We start from the raw sequence: 19,811 nt of genomic DNA, 5'->3' as shown, positions 1-19,811 counted from the left end.
TACTTAAGGAAAACTTTATCTTCTTCCCTCTCGTCCTATTGGCCACTGGTCTTCAGGCACTACTCGAGTTATTGCAGCACTAGACACTTCAACAGGCTCTGTTTCTGGTGCAGTCAACACTACAGGATAGGACCCTCTTGTTCTGACTTCAATTATTGACTCATTCAGACCTCAAACATGTGCCCTCCCAGACTCTTGCTGGCCCCCAACAGCTTTATTAACCTGCACCCTTTGTCCTTTGTCTCAATGTAACCACTGGCACTCAGGGAGAGGTGCTGTTACATCATCAAGGAGACACAGGATGCTGCGAGTATGCGTGGCGTGCACCCAGTTGGGGAAACCTCCGCTCTTCACAGCTGTTGCAGTAACCAAGATAACTTGGTATGGTCCTCGCCACTGACACCCCAAACGTGCTTTGTGCACGTGTTTCTTCACCATAACCAAGTCGCCGGGAATGCTCTTAATGAGGTGTGGCTGTAGCCTCTCCAACTTGGTAAAACACAGAATGCCCGAAGGTCAGATCCTGGAGCCCTTACACACCTATGAGGGTGTCATGCTTCATCATTGAGCGCCCCTCATTAGGCCGGCACTGCAATGCCTGACGGGCCTCGGGGCTCTATGTCGGAGATCTTTTTGATCTGAGGTCGCTGTAAAGATGAGTGCAAGAGAGGGGGCTACCTAACAGTGTGTCACGAAGTCGAGCTCCCTGACTTGGATGTGCTCCCTGACTCGGACGGACGGGGCGTACCTGCTAACGTTTCTTCCTTTCCACCCCGTCCGCAGGATCCTTTGGACGTTTCCTGGGTTTCTCCGGCTCTGCCTTCATTGCATCCGTCACTGCATCTACCTTCTGTGACGCTGGGGGTGTGTTCTCCGGCATCTCCAGCAGTCGACCAATCAGGTGAACGGACGTCATCTGCAACTATCCAATCGGACGAGCTGGGGGCGTTTAAGGAAGCCCCGTCTTGGATTGTCGGCGCGGAACCTCTTGGACGCCAGCCGACGCAGGAGGAGAACGCCAAGGACGAAGAAGGAGGAAGTGCCGCGGAACCGCTTCTGGGACCCCTGGAGCAGAGACTCAACAAACCAGGAGGCCAACATTACCACGAGCCGCCCTGCCACACTTCCAGGGGAGAAGTGTGGCTCCACAAGGTACGAGGGCGTTTCCAGGGATTGTTTAAATCACGGGGTGGGACGTGGTAGCCTGAGGGTGGTCACTATCGCCGTACCCTGCCGTCCGCCTTCACTTATAGACTGCTATAGATGGTGGTAGCATCCTGGTGATCCCTCACTACCCTACCCTCCTCTCACTCGTTATACATATCGACCCCAGCCCCTAACGTGGCTGTCTCTTTTCCTTTTCCCGAGCTTACCTCCGGACCAGCGACCATCTCTGGTAAAGTCAAGACGGGAAACGAAGACCCCGGAAGTTCACCAACGGAGAGAGTCCAAGCTCGTGTTGTGTGCCCTACTGGACATTGTGTTGTTTAACCCCCCCCTGAGATTACACCGGTACTGTCCAACCGAATAAAGACGGTTATACATAGACTCCAATTCGTGGCGACTCTCATTATCCCAACCCCACTCCCCACAAGTGGTGCCGTGACTCGGATTCTTCAGGGAACCACGCCATCCGATACAGAATGGAAAATATATTAACTCAAATGGAAGCAGACCGGACTGCGTTTTCCCAAGCCATCCAGAGCCAGTCAGATAACATACTAAAATTGGCAGAGGGACAAACACAACTAATGACCATGTTAGGTCAAGGAAGGGCTACAGCCCCACCCCCAGGCACAGTTGTTCCGCTACAGAAATTTAGTCCAGGAGAGGACCCCCTTGCTTTCTTTTTGAACTTTGAGAGAGCTGCAAAAGCCAGTTCTTGGCCTGGGGATAGGTGGCCTTTCTATTTGGCCCCTTTGTTGGTTGGTGAGGCCCAGGCCGCGTATCAGACAGTGAACAGGGATGGAACCACTGCTTATGCGGTCGTGAAACAGTACATCCTCGATAGGCTGGGGGTAGACGAGGAAACACATCGGCTACGGTTTCGTCAAGAAAAAGGGTCTCCCGGGGATTTACCCAAGACTTTGTTTTTCAAGTTAAAGGAGTCTGCTGACTTATGGCTAAAGCCCCATGAAGGTAACATCAATGCCATTATGAACAAAGTGTATCTTGAACAGTTCATCGAGGCCCTTCCCTATAGCACTCAGAGGTGGCTTAAACAACATGCAGGTTTAACGTTGGAGCATGCCATAGAAATGGCGACTTGTTACGCCCGGGCTCAGGGTAAGCCCTACATGAGGGAACCTGAGAAACCCACTAAAATATTGCCACCTGTCAAACCTGAAAAAAAGTTCAAAAAACCAATACCAGAACCACCAAGGGTGAGGTTCCAACGACCTGAACTGCCAAACTCAGGACCCCAATGTTATGACTGCGGAGAGTGCGGTCATATTGCTCGATTCTGTAGGAAAAAGAAAGAAAGAGAAGACGAACCCATGGACGTGAGCTATGCCCCCAGGTCCATCCTGTATGCTCAAGAAACGGGAACCACTTTCTATGTACGGGTTTCTCTGAACAGTTCCAGTATAAGAGCATTGTTGGATTGCGGCTGTAAACACTCAGTTATAAAAGAAGAGCTGGTAGACCAAAGCTCTCTCATTTCGGGGAAACAGGTCAGCATTCGTTGTGTCCATGGGGACGTTAAGGAGCATCCTGTAGCCAAAGTCACGTTGTACACACCCTCAGGGAAAAGCATGGAAGTTGTCGTAGGAGTTATGGCTAGTCTACCAGAACCCATAATCATAGGGACAGATAACCCTTCCTTTAACACTCTGTTGTTAGATACTCTCCACCACTTGTCCCTTCCCCGTGACACCTTGTTAGCAGCAGAACCCTGGGCCAGGGACACCCATTTCAGGACTGCCCAATTGAACAATGCAAGTCTCACCAATGCATGGCAGGTTGCACGAAACGGACAAGATCCGTCCACCAGAAGTTATCCCACTTTTATTGAGAAGAATGGCCTGCTTTATAGACTCGCCAAAGCTGACGCTGAGCCCCAACTGCTGGTCCCAAATGATTTTCGTGATCAGATATTGTTTTTTGGACATGCTCATCTGTTAGCTGGCCACTCTGGGGTGGAAAAAACGGGACAGTCCATACTGCGACATTTCTTTTGGCCAGGAGTTTACGCCCAAGTCCAAAAATATTGTCAGGAGTGTAGAATGTGCCGGAAACTGAACCCCTACACTCCTCCTCCTGTCCCTTTGGTACCCATGCCTATTATAGGAGTCCCATTTGATCGTATAGGCATGGACTTAATCGGCCCTTTGCCGAAATCCTCACGAGGACACCAGTACGCCCTTGTGTTGGTTGATTATGCCACGAGATATCCTGAGGCTTTTCCTCTTAAGGCAGCTACTTCAGCAGCGATAGCCCAGAGGTTAGTGGAGGTTTTCTCTCGTATGGGTTTTCCAAGGGAGATTGTTACCGATCAGGGCACCCCTTTTGTTTCCCGTTTGATGCAACAAGTATGCGTACAATTAAACATCAAACACATTAAGACATCTGTGTATCACCCCCAAACAGACGGCTTGGTTGAGCGATACAACGGCTCCCTTAAGCTAACGTTAAAGAAATTGTTGTCTGGTGATGGGAAGAACTGGGACCAGTTACTACCTCTGGCCCTCTTTGTACTCCGTAGTCAGAAACAGTCTAGTCTAGGGACCTCTCCATTTGAATTGTTGTTTGGGAGACCCCCTAGAACGCTTCTTGAAATAACTAAAGACAGTTGGGAGACTGAGGGAGCACAGGAAGCTGAGGCCCTATTGGATTATACCCGGCAGCTACAGACCAGGTTACACAAACTCAGAACGCTTGCCCACGAGCATTTAGCCGTAGCCCAAACCAAACAGAAAACCCTTTATGATCGTGGTACGAAGTGGAGGGTATTGGATGTAGGCGATTGGGTTCTGATTTTATTACCCTCCTCTACACATAAAATGAGGAAGGAGTGGCAGGGACCGTTCAAAATTTTGAGGAAAATAGGACGCACTACCTACTTGGTACAGTTAGGAAGAGGCAAAACCCAAATGTATCATGTCAACATACTTAAAAAATGGTTAGGGAAACCCCCCCAGACAGTCAATGTAGTGTCTCCTGTATCCGATACAAACCATACAGTCAATGCTGCTCCTATCAATCCTGATCTGTCTGCTACACAACAAAAAGAAGTTAAAGACCTACTTTTGTCTCATACAGAAGTCTTCTCGGATCAACCGGGCTGTACACACTTGGCAGAACACAGTATTCCTACTCTCCCCAATACAGTTGTAAAGCAAAAGCCCTACCGAATCCCAGAGGCAAGACGTTTGGCATTCCAGGCCGAGGTAGACAGTATGTTAAAATCCGGGATCATAGTTCCTTCCCACAGTAACTGGTGTTCACCGGTGGTGTTGGTACCGAAGCCTGATGGTAGTATCCGCTTTTGTATAGACTTCAGGGCCGTTAATCGGGTGTCTAAACAAGACGCATACCCCTTACCTAGGGTCGATGAACTACTGGAACGCCTTGGTGAGGCTCGGTACATCACCACCATAGACCTCACCAAGGGATATTGGCAGATACCCCTCGCACCTAAAGACATGGAAAAGACGGCCTTCTCCACCCCTTCTGGTCATTACCACTTTACGGTACTTCCCTTTGGGTTGCATGGGGCGCCAGCAACGTTTCAGAGGGTCATGGATACACTACTGGCACCTCACTTGCACTATGCGTCGGCTTATCTAGACGACATTGTAGTGTTTAGCAAGACATGGGATGACCATTTGATGCACCTTGGGAATATACTGTCTAGTCTAAAGGATGCCAATCTACACATTAATGCAAAAAAATCCCGATTTGCTTTTCAACAGGTCAAGTATCTCGGGTACCTTCTAGGGGACGGTCAGATTAAACCCCAGACCGAAAAACTAGAAGCCATCAAAGCGTTACCCTACCCCTCTACAAAAAAAGAACTCAGGGCCTTCTTGGGGTTGGTGGGTTATTACCGCCGGTTCATTGCTCAGTTTGCTAGTCTGGCCGGTCCTCTCACTGACCTCCTCGGAAAAAACGTTAAGTCTGCTTCACTTCCCACTCCCTCTGTTGTACACACTTCGGCCTTCCAGGCTTTGAAGGACGCTCTGACTTCTTCCTCTGTTCTCATTTCCACTGATTTCCTCAAACCGTTCATTCTCCAGACGGACGCATCTGGGGTTGGTATTGGAGCGGTTCTTTCCCAGGAGGATGACAAAGGGGCTGAAAGACCTGTGCTCTTTATCAGCCGCAAGCTGTTTCCTAGGGAGCAGGCGTATTCTACGATTGAAAAGGAATGCCTGGCTGTCCGTTGGGGAGTGGAAAAGTTGAGATACTATCTCGAAGGGAGGCCATTTGTGTTGTATACGGATCATGCTCCCTTGACCTAGCTCCAACGTAACAGAGGGAACAATGATCGCATCCTGCGTTGGTTCTTGGCCCTGCAGCCTTTCCAGATTGAGGTCCGTCACCGAAAGGGTTCTTTGCAAGGGAATGTTGACTTTCTGTCCTGTTATCCGATTTCCCCCGATCGGGTCGATCCTGGGGGTGGGATGTGTCACGAAGTCGAGCTCCCTGACTTGGATGAGCTCCCTGACTCGGACGGACGGGGCGTACCTGCTAACGTTTCTTCCTTTCCAGCGCGTCCGCAGGATCTTTTGGACGTTTCCTGGGTTTCTCCGGCTCTGCCTTCATTGCATCCGTCACTGCATCTACCTTCTGTGACGCTGGAGGTGTGTTCTCCGGCATCTCCAGCAGTCGACCAATCAGGTGAACGGACGGCATCTGCAACTATCAAATCGGACGAGCTGGGGGCGTTTAAGGAAGCCCCGTCTTGGATTGTCGGCGCGGAACCTCTTGGACGCCAGCCGACGCACGAGGAGAACGCCAAGGACGAAGAAGGAGGAAGTGCCGCGGAACTGCTTCTGGGACCCCTGGAGCAGAGACTCGACAAGCCAGGAGGCCAACGTTACCACGAGCCGCCCTGCCACACTTCCAGGGGAGAAGTGTGGCTCCACAAGGTACGAGGGCGTTTCCAGGGATTGTTTAAATCACGGGGTGGGACGGGGTAGCCTGAGGGTGGTCACTATCGCCGTACCCTGCCGTCCGCCTTCACTTATAGACTGCTATAGATGGTGGTAGCATCCTGGTGATCCCTCACTACCCTACCCTCCTCTCACTCGTTATACATATCGACCCCAGCCCCTAACGTGGCTGTCTCTTTTCCTTTTCCCGAGCTTACCTCCGGACCAGCGACCATCCCTGGTAAAGTCAAGACGGGAAACGAAGACCCTGGAAGTTCACCAACGGAGAGAGTCCAAGCTTGTGTTGTGTGCCCTACTGGACATTGTGTTGTTTAACCACATGACTGCTGGCCATTTTCCCCCCCTGTGCTGGAAAATGCCATTTTGCTGTTTCCATGACGAGCTCAGCTCGTCATCAGCACACGACACCCGTGGGTGATGACGAGCTGAGCTTGTCATCAGCATCGAAAGGGTTAAACCCCCCCCCCTGAGATTACACCGGTACTGTCCAACCGAATAAAGACGGTTATACATAGACTCCAATTCGTGGCAACTCTCATTATCCCAACCCCACTCCCCACACAGTGTAACTAGTGGAATATGTGAGTGGTGGCTAAAATAGGTTCTGGTATCCAAAGAACGACGACTTATAAAGAGTAGATACCAGGTCTAACTAAAAACAGTCATGCTATCATGCAGGGCTTAATTTGAGCCGGAGCTTGCCGGTGCTCAGCACCGGCACTTAATTATGGGGGCCGGGTCTATCACTCGGCATTAAGTGCACCTGCTCTCCTGCCTTATTTTGATTTTTTAAAGTCGTGGCGTGCGTGTCTCTGTCTGCGCACTGAGTGTGGCTGTGTGGCGCTGCTGTGTTAGCTTAGCTGGCCTGTCACTGAGTCTTGCCAACTTCCGAGTTGCCGACTCTGAGTCTGACTGTCACTGATCAGGTCGTCGACGTGACGTCGATGATGCATGCAGCATGCAGCATACAACTGAGCTACCCTGCTCGTGCTCTCTGCTCCGGGTCCCGGTCCCACCAGTAACAGTTACTCTCTAACTCTTCTTTCTTTAAGAATTTCCACACTTCCCGGCCGCGGCGCGGATCAGGGCCTCAGTGGGCGGGAACTGTCCGGGACTTGTTGTTTTGTAACTGTTACTTTTTGCAGGGGCCAGGGGCAGGCACTGGGCAGGGCTTTGCTGCGGGGGTTGGGGCTGTGCGCGCCAGAGGAAGCGACGCGTGCGCAGATTGCATGCAATTAAATGCATTGCACGCGCATTTTCTCTGCCCGCCCCAGCATACCCGCACCTCTCTTCCCTCGCCCGCCCAAAGTTGCTGGTGGACCGGCCAGGACTCGACTCGGAGTTGGGAGCGGCGAGTGCTCAGCAGGTGAGGGCGAGGTGCTGCGAGCGAGGCAGGGCAGGGGGCCTGGCAGTGGCGGCACTGGCGGCGTGAACGTGATTAATTTATTGGTGGTGGCCAGACCAGTCAGGTTTTTTAAATCATTAGAAGACCACGATCTTCGAGCGAGGCCACAACATGTGCGGTAAGTTTACATGCTTTGCTGTGATCCTCTGCACCTAGCGCAGCAAGACGGAGCTACGCCTCAGTATCCACCAAAAGCTCGGGGTTAAAACACCTTCCGAAATAGCCCTTGCACAACTATTGCGGGGGGTGGTGGAGGGAGGGGTGTGATCCTGTAGTGTAACAGCATATTGCAATTGTATATGAGGGGGCGTGTTAAATTTATCTTGGGCCCTTTTGCAGTTTTCGTAATTACAGGGCTCTTTGCGTATTCTCCCACCCTCATATCAATTTGGAGAAAGTAACACCAAGACTCATTTTACTTTTCTATGGAGAGAGTTAATTTGCGCCGCCTGTGCTTTTAGTGTTCTGTACGTATTTATCTGGCATTCCAATGTTGTAAGTTTTTTAAGTTGTGCCTAAGGGATGATATTTATTGGCAAATAAAATAGGGTTTACTGGTCATGAAGCATGTTGCTGGCGGGTAGGCCGTGCACGTTCACAAATCTCTTGCTTCCCTCGTGGTTCTTCGCATTGCACCCATTGCCTCCCCTGCAATGGCAGATATTGCTTTCCTTCCGTCCTTTCTGCAGAGGAGGGTCTCCCTCTAGGGAACACAGGGTATCAAATGCATAGAACTAATCGTTCCCACGTAGTGGTGACAGTCGGGGAATCCTTTCTCCTAGCTTCAGAGGATTACACTCCTGCGCTGCATTCGTCATTATCCATGTAGCTTGAATAATTTGCATTAACTCCAAGCTTGATTCTTCTTTTAAAAAAAAACCTGTTCCTGTGTATTTATAATTCAGAAAAATCCCACAAGAATTCATATATGGCTGTAGCGCTAGTGCATAAGCAATGGCTGCTTGCAAATAATTAGTAGCCTGTCTCTCCTTGGAGTTCAACAGTCAAGTGTCCCAAGTCGAACAATGTGATCAGTGTCCCCACTTTGTTTTTGCCCACCCCAGCATGATGTGCAGCTGCAGCGTTAGGCAAACGAAGCAAACCGTGTGTACAAGAGGCCTCAGAATAATTAAATAAACGTAAGTAAGTAAAGGTATTGTGATGATCGTAACAATACATGAAGCATTGGAACTTCATAAGATTATATCTCATGATGTAAGGAATCATGGGTCACCGTCACGCATACTAGATGATGAGCCAGGGCGACAGGCAAAGAGATAAATGCAGGTATTAAGTATTGCATAAATAAACCGACGTGAACTGAACATCCTGTGATTTTGGGCAAATCTCTTAATTTCCCTGTGCCTATAAAAAACATAACCTCTCCTGCTTGTAATGTATCTGGTGCTCATGTAGCGCTCCAATACCTTTAGGTCGAGTTTGTGAATATGTAAAAAAAAAACTGCAAACCCATGGTGGGATGCTTTCCAGCAAAGCAATGCAGCCGCTGAAGCGAGGGATCTCAGTTCATAGTTCATTTTAACTTTGCCTTCACGAGACCTCAGCATAGTTTTGAGAGCATTTATCCAATAATGTGTTATGTGGTGTTTTATAGATATCGCCACCACATGCAACTCGTGGCCTGTCTCAGAGTGCAAGAATCTAAAAAAGAAAGCTATAAACTTATACAAGCAGGTACCAAAACATGAATAACACTGATCGTCACTATTAGACCATGTTAGCATATGTATTTTCCAAAATGTAATGCTGTTACAAGTGTTATCTAACTGCCCCTAGTATGTGTCACAGGGTTTGAGCATGTACAGAGGGGCTGAGCACCTGGATTGTCTGCCTTTCCAGCCCTGAAAGCAACTCACTCTGCCCTCCCTCCCTCACAGTTCACTGTGCCTCAGTGAGTCAAAGCAGGAGTTCCTCTATCCACGTTTGTTCTAGGGTGCCTATCAAAACCACTTAAGATTAACTCTATTATTAAAGCAGTGGCGCACTCGCATCACTATCCCACCTTCAGTTCTGTGGGGAACACAACCTACCACCTACCTAGGGTTGCAGGATAGAATATTTCACACTATTACATCTGGCTTTCACCAGTGCCAGTTGAGGAACTGGGTCAAGCGATAGAGTAAGTGGGTGGAGCCAGTGGAGGAAGTGGGTGGAGCCATATGCAGTGGGTGGGGCCTCCTAAAAAAATTTGAGCACCTGCACTTAATATTTTACAAATTAAGCACTGCTATCATGTGGTCCTCAAGTACCAGGATAGCTTCTAATGTGGAATGGTCAACATGTTTTATGCCTTAAAGGCCCTAGGTTTGGGCGGCACTTCGTCAGGACCAGAGGTAAGTGAGGTATGCCCCTGTCTGGGGCTTTCGGTCTCCCTCTAATAGAGGATGACTCAATGAAGTTGACCAGCTTGTCCCTTTGGGAATGCCGGTCTATTGTTCCACATCGAAAGAGGCAAGATAATGCTCCTTAGGAAAGGCCGATGGTCCCAGTCATTATGAGGGACACTTCAATGATGAAGCATGACACCCTAACGGGTGTGTGAGGGCTGCATGATCTGACTTTCAGGTCTTCCTACGGCAGGACTATCAGCCACTATCAGTAACCCTCAGTGACAGCCTTAGGCTAAGGAGGAACTAACCCTATCTTGAGATCCACTGTATTTTCCTCAGGGAGGGACTTGGGTTTAGGACCTTGTTAAAACATTTTGTTCTTCCTTCCCCTCTTTGATTTTAAGAAACACAGAGTGCACCACTTCAACCAGTCCTTTGCAGTAATCAAGAACCATGTCATCTGTAATGTTCACAAGTATGTTTGCAGGCACAGCTGGCAATCTCATGGCTCTGCCCATGATTATCTTATGGGGAGATAATCCGGCCCTCCTATCGGGAGCACTGTGAAGACTCATCAACACAAGGGGCAACACATCAGGCCACTTCAGAGATGTCGAAGCACACACCTTAGCAAGACTGGATTTCAGCGTCCCATTGACTTGCTCCACGATGTCTGAAACTTCAGGTCAGTAACTGCAATGTAGCCTCTGCTCCAACTGCAATGCTGCACACATCTTCAGGATCTCATTATTAAAATGAGTTCCTCGTTCTGATTCCAGAGAAGTCAGGAACCTGATTCTCGGAATTAACCCCCTCAACAACTTTGCTACTGTGAGACTGTCATTTCTACTGGTCGGGTAAGCTTCAATCCAACAAGAGAATATGCACACAATTACCAAGAGATATGTCAGCCCATTGAACACAGGCATCTCAATAAAGTCCAATTGCATAGTATTGAAAGGACCTCCTGATCTCCCTATGTGACTCAGTACAACTGTCTGCCAAAACAAATGCACTGTAACATCTCTACCTACAGGAGCAGGTTCATGATAGTGTCTCGCAATTGGGGATAACAAGCTGTCTGGCAACACAAGACTTCCATCTCCTGAAACCCAAATGTCATCTTCATCTCTCTTGATGCAGACTGCTCGAACCTAGCCATGCAGTTATTCATCTGACACTTCCTGCTGAAGTTTCTTGACTTTCTCCCATGTATCAGCTGTGGTTAGCAAGAGGTTGTAATTGGTCTCATCTGTTCCATCATTTTGATATTCACCATTGAAAGTACAAGCATGTGATGCACAATATCTGGCGATCTGATCAGCATACCTGTTGCCCAAAGTTACATAATCATCTCCTTTGCATTATTACCCAACAAAATCCGCCACTCTCAATTACCCTCCTAACGACACAACGAAAACTTGAGAGTAGAAGGTAGAACGCTATTCGTTGAGAAATGTGTGCAAAAAGGCATACTATCGGTAGGTGACTGGCACCCCCTCAGAACCCACACCCTTCTCCAAGCTCAGAACAGAGTTTGACCTCAATAATATGGACTTCTTTCACTTCTTAAAAATCAAATCACTCATCACCAGACGTAAACCACCAACATATACAGACCTACTAAAGACCCTAATTACAACAAAGGGAGTCAGCTTGCATCCAAATTAGTGCTCTCCTTTCCCCCACTTAGTCCGTGTTAACCAAACCCATCCATGCTGAATGGGAAACCCTACTGGCTGACCCTAGTGACTTCCAAGTGACAATACCAGACTGGTCATCCATATGGGAAAACCTTACCACCAACAAACTAACTCCCTCACTGGCACAAGTTCGCTACTGGATTGCCAGTATGGCCCACTGGACCCAAGTGAAAATATATAAACTAAGCCTTCACTCCTCAGACATCTGCTGGAGTTGTGAGAAGGAAACAGGGGACTTGAGACACATGCTTTGGGAAAGTTGCTTCACTAAAACTTTCAGGAATAATATCAGTGAAAACTCAACAATTCTTCACATAAATTGGACTCCGGTTTAAGCAGCCATTACACTAGGTATTCTTCCACCTGATGTAAAACAAACACTGAACAAAGATAAACAAATCTTATGGGATATAGTTACAACCGGTCTCAAGGTCATCCTCTCAGAGTGCAAAGACTCGTCCAAATTGTCCTCCCACACCTGGTTGGAATAGAGTCACTTTACAAGAGGTGCAATTAACTAACAGAATACATTAAGTCCTCACCACAGATTAAGGGGAAAATCTGGACCAAACTGGACAACCATATATCAAACTATCCCTAACACCTGAATTAAGGGACACTCCCCCCATCCCCGGCCCCATCTCTCCTATCCTCCTCCCTTCCTACCCCCAGTGCCTTACCCCTTATCCCTGACAATTTATGACAATTCTATTTCTGCCTCTCTATTTTCCTTCAATCCACACCCATCACCACTCAAAATAAGACAATGTACAGACCTCTCTCAGCAACCAACCCAACTCATTCACCACATCAACATTGATCAACAGAACCTCTTACCAATACCCAATACCTTTTACCCTCTGATAAATTAACCTTATTGTATATGAACTATACTGTTGCCTTTAACTCAGATTATCGGTATTGATGGAGCAAGGTTTCGCAAATAAGCAACTTGCCCGGCTATAATCCTCTCATATAACCATGTAATAAATTATTAATAATGTTCGTAATACTAACTTTCCACAACATTTTACACTTTCTAGAAAAGGGGGAAGCTTGCCGAAGGGGCCCATTAGGATGTCGGGTGGATCGCCACCGACATGCGGGCGGTGGCGATCCGCCCGACATCCTTGCTCGCCCACCACCCATTTCCCCCCCGCCATATTACTATGGCGGGGGAGAATGCGGCGGACGGAAACACCGTTCGCCGCTTTTCCGCCCCGGTCGCTTTGCGACCGGGGCGGAAAAGGGGGGTGCCTTTCCATGGCGGCGTTGCTGCCACGGAAAGGCATGCAGTCTTTCAGTTTGGGGGCCCGTTGGGGGCCCCAGGATGATGTTGGGGTGGGGGAGGCACATGGTGGGTACCTATAGTTGCCCCCTACATGTGCTTTCACAACATGGCAGGCACCGTGCGGTGCCTGCCACGTTGTGCATGCACATGCACGACATGCATTTTTAGCATTGTGGCGGGCGGTGCTGCCACAATGTTAAAAATGCAGGATGCACCCGCCACTGTGGTGGGCGCATCCTAAAACCCCCCAAGGGGACCCCCGCCCTTATGGCGGGCGGTCCCGTTATCCAATAGGATGGCGGGTGGACAAAGTCCGCCCGTCATCCTAATGGCCCCCTAAGTGTTTTACTAACCAGTAACCCGAGTGCAATTAAAGATGGCTGCTAACACGGGAAATTGAATAGCGCATGCGCCAACTGGATGATGTCATAACGCTTGGAGGGAAAGCTTTGCTTCTGCGCACTATCACTAAAAATGGCCGCTTCAAAACTCACATGCTAAGCATCTGTTCTGCTTGAAACTAAACTGTGTTTTATACTAAGTGCTAATGCATAAATAATTATTTTTATTAAATGGGATTAGAGTAGAGATAAGTGGTATACAGTGAAACTATTTTATTTGAATCTAACATCTTGTCTTTTTGACTTCTCTGTTAGTTGGTAATTGGGCTTAAAATGAGAAACAAGGCTAATAACCATGTGGTCCGTGCACGCAGGCGTATTGTGAACAAACCCGGAGACATGTTCTCAAGTCTTGGAACTCGATCAAGGACATCCTTTTGCTTGTGCTGAGAGATGACAGAACATCCTGAAGACTCAATAGACAAATGTATAAATGTTATACAATGTTATAAAATTAATATGAAAACGGGTGGCAAATAAACTTGGGAGAAACAAATAAATGGGCGGGAATGCTCTTAAGGAAAGTAATAAACTTAGTATGGTGTGACAATCACTCCTTGGCTTGTCCAATCAGAATTCACATTTTACACTACTTTGAAACATTTGGGGGTGGTACATGCCATCAAAAGGTATAAATGGGGTAGTTAGTTAGAGGAACTAGCCTGATCGCTGCCAGAACGCTGAGAGATAGAGATGCTGTCCGAATGCTGACCAAAATACCTGAAAGCAGACTTAGAACTTTTAATAGATACATTTAGGAACGAGATTTGCAGAAGAATCGAGAAGGCAATAGAATTAGGAACAAGATTTGCGGAAGAATCGAGGAGGAAACTAGCATCAGAGAGAGATTTAATTCTGGTGTTAAATCCAGAAGAGGTAACCTGTCCTGTCCTAATCCTGTCCTGAACCTGTTACCTGATATTTTCTGAGGGGCCCAAACTCTTGACCAAAGGGGTCTGATCTTGCACCATCATAGGTAAATATAATCTATGTATTTTGTCAATGTGCCTTTTCTCTCTGTTCTCTTTTTCCTGAGGTACTCGTCATTAAAATGTATAGTTAATTTAGATAAACAAATCTTACCACTTCAGAATGACGGAGTTAACACTGTAATTTGTATTTTGATTCACTAAATATTTCAGATAAAACTACAAATCTAAACAGAGTCTGTGGTCATAATAAAACCGGTAAATATTTCTGTGATAAATGACCTATAACTGATCAACTAAAATTGATCCATGTGTAAGAAAGGGCTAAGTAAATAAATAGGCTCTATTCGGTAGGCAGATTGGACATATAGAAAAGCCCTAAAATTGATCTCCAGTGAGCTTTCATCAACCAGATATTGTAAGTGAATGTGGTTTATGGGCCCAAATGTGTGTATTTTAGTGAGACTTGTCCGTAGATTGGTGTCCCGCTGGATCAGAATAACCCCTTGGGTGGATTGCTCTACATGTATCTTCTGTCCTGTATTTCCTGTATGCATAAAAGCAAATAAAGAAGATTTTGAGATGAAAAAACACATCTCCTCTGCATTGTGCAGAGTATTTCATAACCGCGATCTGGACAGGTAGCTGTAGTGCCTTCCACAAGTTATGCATACTTTCTCCATTCCTAATCTGTGACCCTGAAAAGGTCATAAATCCTCGTTGTGACCAAAACTGTCCAAAGTCATGGACGATACCAATGTCATACTGACTATTAGTGAAAATGGTCACTGAACTAAAAACACAGAATGCTCTGGTAAGAGCGATCAATTCTGCCACTTGGGCAGAAAACCCTCCTTGAAGCCAAGAGGATTCAATCACACCTAAGACAATACAAACTACGTAGGCAGCTCTCAGATTTCCTTCATGGTGTTGTGAACAGGAACCATCAACAAACATTACATGATCTGATTCCGGTAGTGGCACATTTTGTATGTCAGGGCTTGGTTTGGTGCATAGTTCAGTAACATTGAGACCGTCAAACTTCACTTCACCCTTGATAGCATTATTTACAGGAGCAGGCAGTAGATTAGCAGGATTTAACGTAGTATATCTGTAGAGGGTTATATTATCTGCCGCAAGTATGGCTTGTTGTTTTTTGTCTATTGGCTGTTGGTTAGATACTGGGTTCTGGAGTGGGTTAACAATATTTCCACAGAGTGGGGGACAAAAACTGTCAGAAGATGGCCCATAACAATGTTCTCACACTACCCAATGCTGACACCTTTGAAGGACATGGCTTTGAGACAGCCAGGCAAAGTAGCAGCTACTGGGTCAAGTGGAGCTAAAAATAAGCAACTGGTCTGTTAGCATTCCTGTGCATCTGAGTAAGCACTGAGAGATGGCAGCTCTCTCCCTCACAGCAAAACAAAGTAAAACACTTAAAAAAATGTTTTATTGTAATCAGGCATTCCAAGTGTCGGGGTATGACATAGACATTCTCTAAGCTCTCAGAAGGAACTTATGCAAGCATCATCCCATGGAACCCGATATTTCCCACCTTTGTGTGTCAACCTCTGTAAAGGCTAGGCTACTTGGGAAAAGTTAGTAAACCACTGTTGACAGCAGCCCACAATTTTATTTTTTTTAATTTATTTATTTTTTGCATTTGTATGGCGCTCAGCTACCCAACAAGGGTTTCCCGGCGCCTGTGACAGTGAGTTGGATAAAGGAAATGCTGAGTTTGTTGATTAGCACAGTTGTTTCTGAAACAGCCAGGTTTTTACGTATCTCCGGAATTTAGTGTAGCTATCTTCTTTCCGGATATGCAGGGGGAGTGAGTTCCACAGAATTGGACCTCTAACAGTGAAGGATCTCCCGCCAGTTCTTTGAAGTTTAAATCTAGGCACGGCGAAGTTTGAGGCCGTTTGGGAGCGGAGGTTTCTTGTTGGCAAGTAGGGGGAGGCTAAGGCTTGAAGATAGGAGGGAGCCGTTTTATGTTTAATTTTGAACATGTAGCTCAGGGTTTTGAAGCTGATCCGATGTTCGACCCTGAGCCAGTGTAGTTCGTTCAGGTGTTTTGAGACTCTTTCAGCCTTTGGAATCCTTCTCAAGAGTCTTGCAGCGGAGTTTTGAATCATTTGGAGTCTCTTGATTACTGCTAAGTTAGAGCTGAGATAGAGGATATTACCGTAGTCAATACGCGATGTTACTAGAGCGTTTACTACGGTTTTTTGCGTGTCCGGGGGCATCATCCAAACGATTTTCTTTAACCATTTTATTATAGTGAAGCATAGTCCTGCGACTTTATTTGCCTGCTGTTTCATAGACAGAGTATCGTCTATGATGACCCCTAGGTTTCTAACCTGGGTAGCTGGCGGGGGAATGTTACCCAGCTCCGGTGGCCAATGGGAGGGGTTCCAGAGTTCTTTGTTTCGTCCTAGTAGGAGTACCTCAGTTTTGTCCCCATTTAATTTTAACTGGTTGGTAGTCATCCAGTTGAAAATATTTTGAAGTCCGGTTTTGAGTGTGGAAGGAGCTAACGGGTTTGCTTCGGAGAGGGAGAAAATGATTTGGGAGTCGTCAGCGTAGGTCATTAACGTTAGGCCTGCGCCATCTGCCAGATCTGCCAGTGGTCTGAGGTACAGATTAAAAAACAGTGGGCTCAGGATAGAACCTTGTGGTACTCCATGTGGAGCAGGGAAGATGTCAGAGCTTGCGATACTGGATTTAATCTGAAAGGTTCTTTCGGAGAGAAAGGACTTGATCCACTGTAAGGCGTCCTTGCGAATACCGTTTTTCTCTAGGGTGGCCAGAAGAATATTATGTGATATGGTGTCAAACGCCGCACTCAAATCTAAAAGAATGAGTGCGACCGTTTGACCCTTGTCCAGCAGTTGTCGAATTTTTTCCGTCACACCCAGTAGGGCAGTTTCTGTGGAGTATCCTGCTCTGAAACCCGACTGTGAGGGGTGGAGGAGATTGTTGTCCTCTGAGAAATTAGTGATAGCGGAGTGTATGTGCCTTTCCATGAGTTTGGAAAAGGCGGGCAGCAGAGATATAGGTCGGTAGTTCGAGAGAACTGTGGGGTCGGATGACGGTTTTTTCAGTAGTGGGGTTACCACTGCATGCTTCCAGCATGATGGAACGGTGGATGCTTGGAGGGAAGCATTTAGCACGTTCATTATGGCAGTCAAGGGGGTAGGATCAAGTTGTTTTAAAATACTCACAGGGAGGGGGTCACAGGGGGAGCCTGATGAGATGGATTTTAGGGCGGTTTTTAGGGAGTCCATAGTTACCAGGGGCCACTTTTCCAAGGTGTTTACTTTGTCTGATGGCGTGGGGATATCCTGGTGTGAGCAGTTGCTGAGGGGCCTGGTCGTGATGTTGATGATAATGTTCTCAATCTTATCATTGAAAAATGTCGCAAGGTCCTGACATTGTTTTTTTGTGAGGGGATGGGCAGTAGCCGTTGTTTGGGCCCCCGCTAGGTCCTTTACTGTGTTGAACAGAGTCTTTGCTTTGTTTGTGGCATTATTGATGGAGTTTGCCACATGTTTGGCCCGTGCTTTAATGCAAGAGGAGTGATATGCGTTTCTCGCCTTATTGTATGTAATCTTTTTTTCAGGGCAGTAGTCTTTACGCCAATTTCTTTCTAGTGCTTTACATTTCGATTTTTCAACTTTGAGAAGTTCGTTGAACCAGGGGGCTGGGGGGCGGTGGAAGTTTTTGTTAGCCTTCGGCAAGGGGAGGCATTGGTTGACTGCGGATTCTAGCCATTGGTTAGTGGTTACAGCGAGAATTTCTACGTTCTGGTCCTGGGCGGGTGTGCTAGATGTCAGCACTTGATTCATTTTTTTACTGTCAAGTAGTTTCCAGTTTCTCATGGGGTTTGAAGATTGTACAGTATTACTGGGGGAGGGAGTCCTGGCTAGACTAAAACTGACAAGGTGATGGTCTGACCAGCATATGGGACTGGTTAGGGACCATTTTAATTCTGGGAGATTTGTAATTATGGGATCGAGAAGATGTCCTGCTTTGTGCGTGGGGCCGGAGTTGAGGAGTGATAAGTTAAGAGCTATTAGGTCGTCTAGTAGATTGCGGCAGGCTATATTGGTTGGGTCCTCAAGATGCAGATTTAGATCCCCTAGTAGTGTAAAATTCTTATAGTCTAGCAGAAATGGCGAAATATAATTTGCTAAACTGGCCGTCCAGGAAGAAGCGTTCCCAGGTGGTCTATATATTAGGAGGCCGGAGAGCGTAAAGTTCGGGTTCAAAGTAATTTGAAAAGAGGCAGCTTCGCAGTCTGGGATGTTTACTGGGAGCATGTTGCAGATGAAATCTTTGCAGTATATGATCGCGATACCCCCACCCACTTGACCTTGTCGGTCTTTCCTTGCTATGGCATAGTTAGCAGGGAGAGCAGTTGCTACATCTGGGCCGGAGCTATCATGTAGCCAAGTTTCCGTGAGGAAGAGAGCACTGGGTGCTTCTTCCATTAGAAGGGTGAAAATATCTAGCTTGTGCTGAGGTAAGGATCTGCAATTAACAGAGAAAAAGGAATAGTTGCAGCTCGAGCATTTGGGGCGTTTGGATGGGGTTTGGGTATGTCTTACTGGGTCCGGGTAAGGTTGGATATTAGTAAGTTGCAATTGACAATTTGGGCAGAATGTTTCGCCCAGTAGTGAGAGTACAATGCAATCATGGTGTGGAGCGGGACGTAAAGCTTTTAGTTGCGAGGCGCTCATACCTGGGAACTTGTCTGTGGAGGAAAATTTTCTGCCCCATGCCCCGTCCTGTCCCGGACGGGCCCAGACGGGCATGTCTTAGGCTAGTCTTTGGCGCGGTATTTGGCGCCAAATTCCCAAGAACATCCTGACTTCTTTCGGAATGGTTGTAGGATTCATTTTCAGATTCTCTCTTGTGACACCTTCTTCTGCTCCTTTATCAATGTGGTGTCCAAGGCACAGGACTTCTCTCTTACAGTACTGCAATTTAGTCAGGGATACCTTAGGTCCATTCTCAGCCCAGTGGTTCAACAATGTAACAGTATCTTCTCTACAAGCGTCCAGTGTGTTTGACACTACTAACAGGTCGTCAATAAACTGGATCAAAAATGAGTGATAGGGCATTACCAGGGACTCCATATTCTTTTTAAGGATCTGATTGAAGCTGGACGGACTCTACGTGTACCCTTGTGGAATTCGACACCATGCCAAAACATAGCTGCCAAACTGAAATGCGAAGAGGAACGGACTGTCCTCATGCAATGGTATGGAAAAGAAAGCTATTCACAAATCAATGACAGTGAACCACTTGGCCTAACACTGAATCTGAAAATAAAATCACAGATGGATTCAGTACCACAGAACACAAAGGGATGACAATTGTATTGATCTTTCTCCCGTCCAGCACAATGCGATTCTTGCCATTGGGTTTCTGTAAACCCATAATGGGTGAGTTACATGGATTCCCCATAATTTCCTTCAGAACGCCTTGTTTAATCACTGAGTCAATCACAGGAGCTATCCTAGCAATGGTTTAAGGGGTCAGATTATATTATGAGATTCTCTGATACTCAGCATTAGGTTTCACAGTTATGCGGATAGGTTCAA

General features: G+C 47.1%; 1 protein-coding gene across 1 annotated transcript; it reads left to right on the top strand.

Annotated features, from left to right (window-relative positions):
* The first annotated feature begins 1,643 nt into the window (after positions 1 to 1,643).
* On the top strand, positions 1,644 to 6,680 carry LOC147726303 (uncharacterized). Its single transcript, XM_086963450.1, has 3 exons — positions 1,644 to 3,959; positions 6,207 to 6,428; positions 6,570 to 6,680. Exons 1-2 carry the CDS (start codon positions 1,644 to 1,646, stop codon positions 6,225 to 6,227), a joined length of 2,337 nt encoding a protein of 778 aa, XP_086819576.1. The 3' UTR covers positions 6,228 to 6,428; positions 6,570 to 6,680.
* Positions 6,681 to 19,811: the final 13,131 nt, after the last annotated feature.

The sequence above is a fragment of the Lissotriton vulgaris genome, chromosome 3_1 (genome assembly GCF_964263255.1).
Source record: "Lissotriton vulgaris chromosome 3_1, aLisVul1.2, whole genome shotgun sequence".
Classification (NCBI taxonomy): domain Eukaryota; kingdom Metazoa; phylum Chordata; class Amphibia; order Caudata; family Salamandridae; genus Lissotriton; species Lissotriton vulgaris.
Note: the sequence above shows the minus strand (reverse complement) of the source record. Positions and strands in the feature narration are given on the sequence as shown.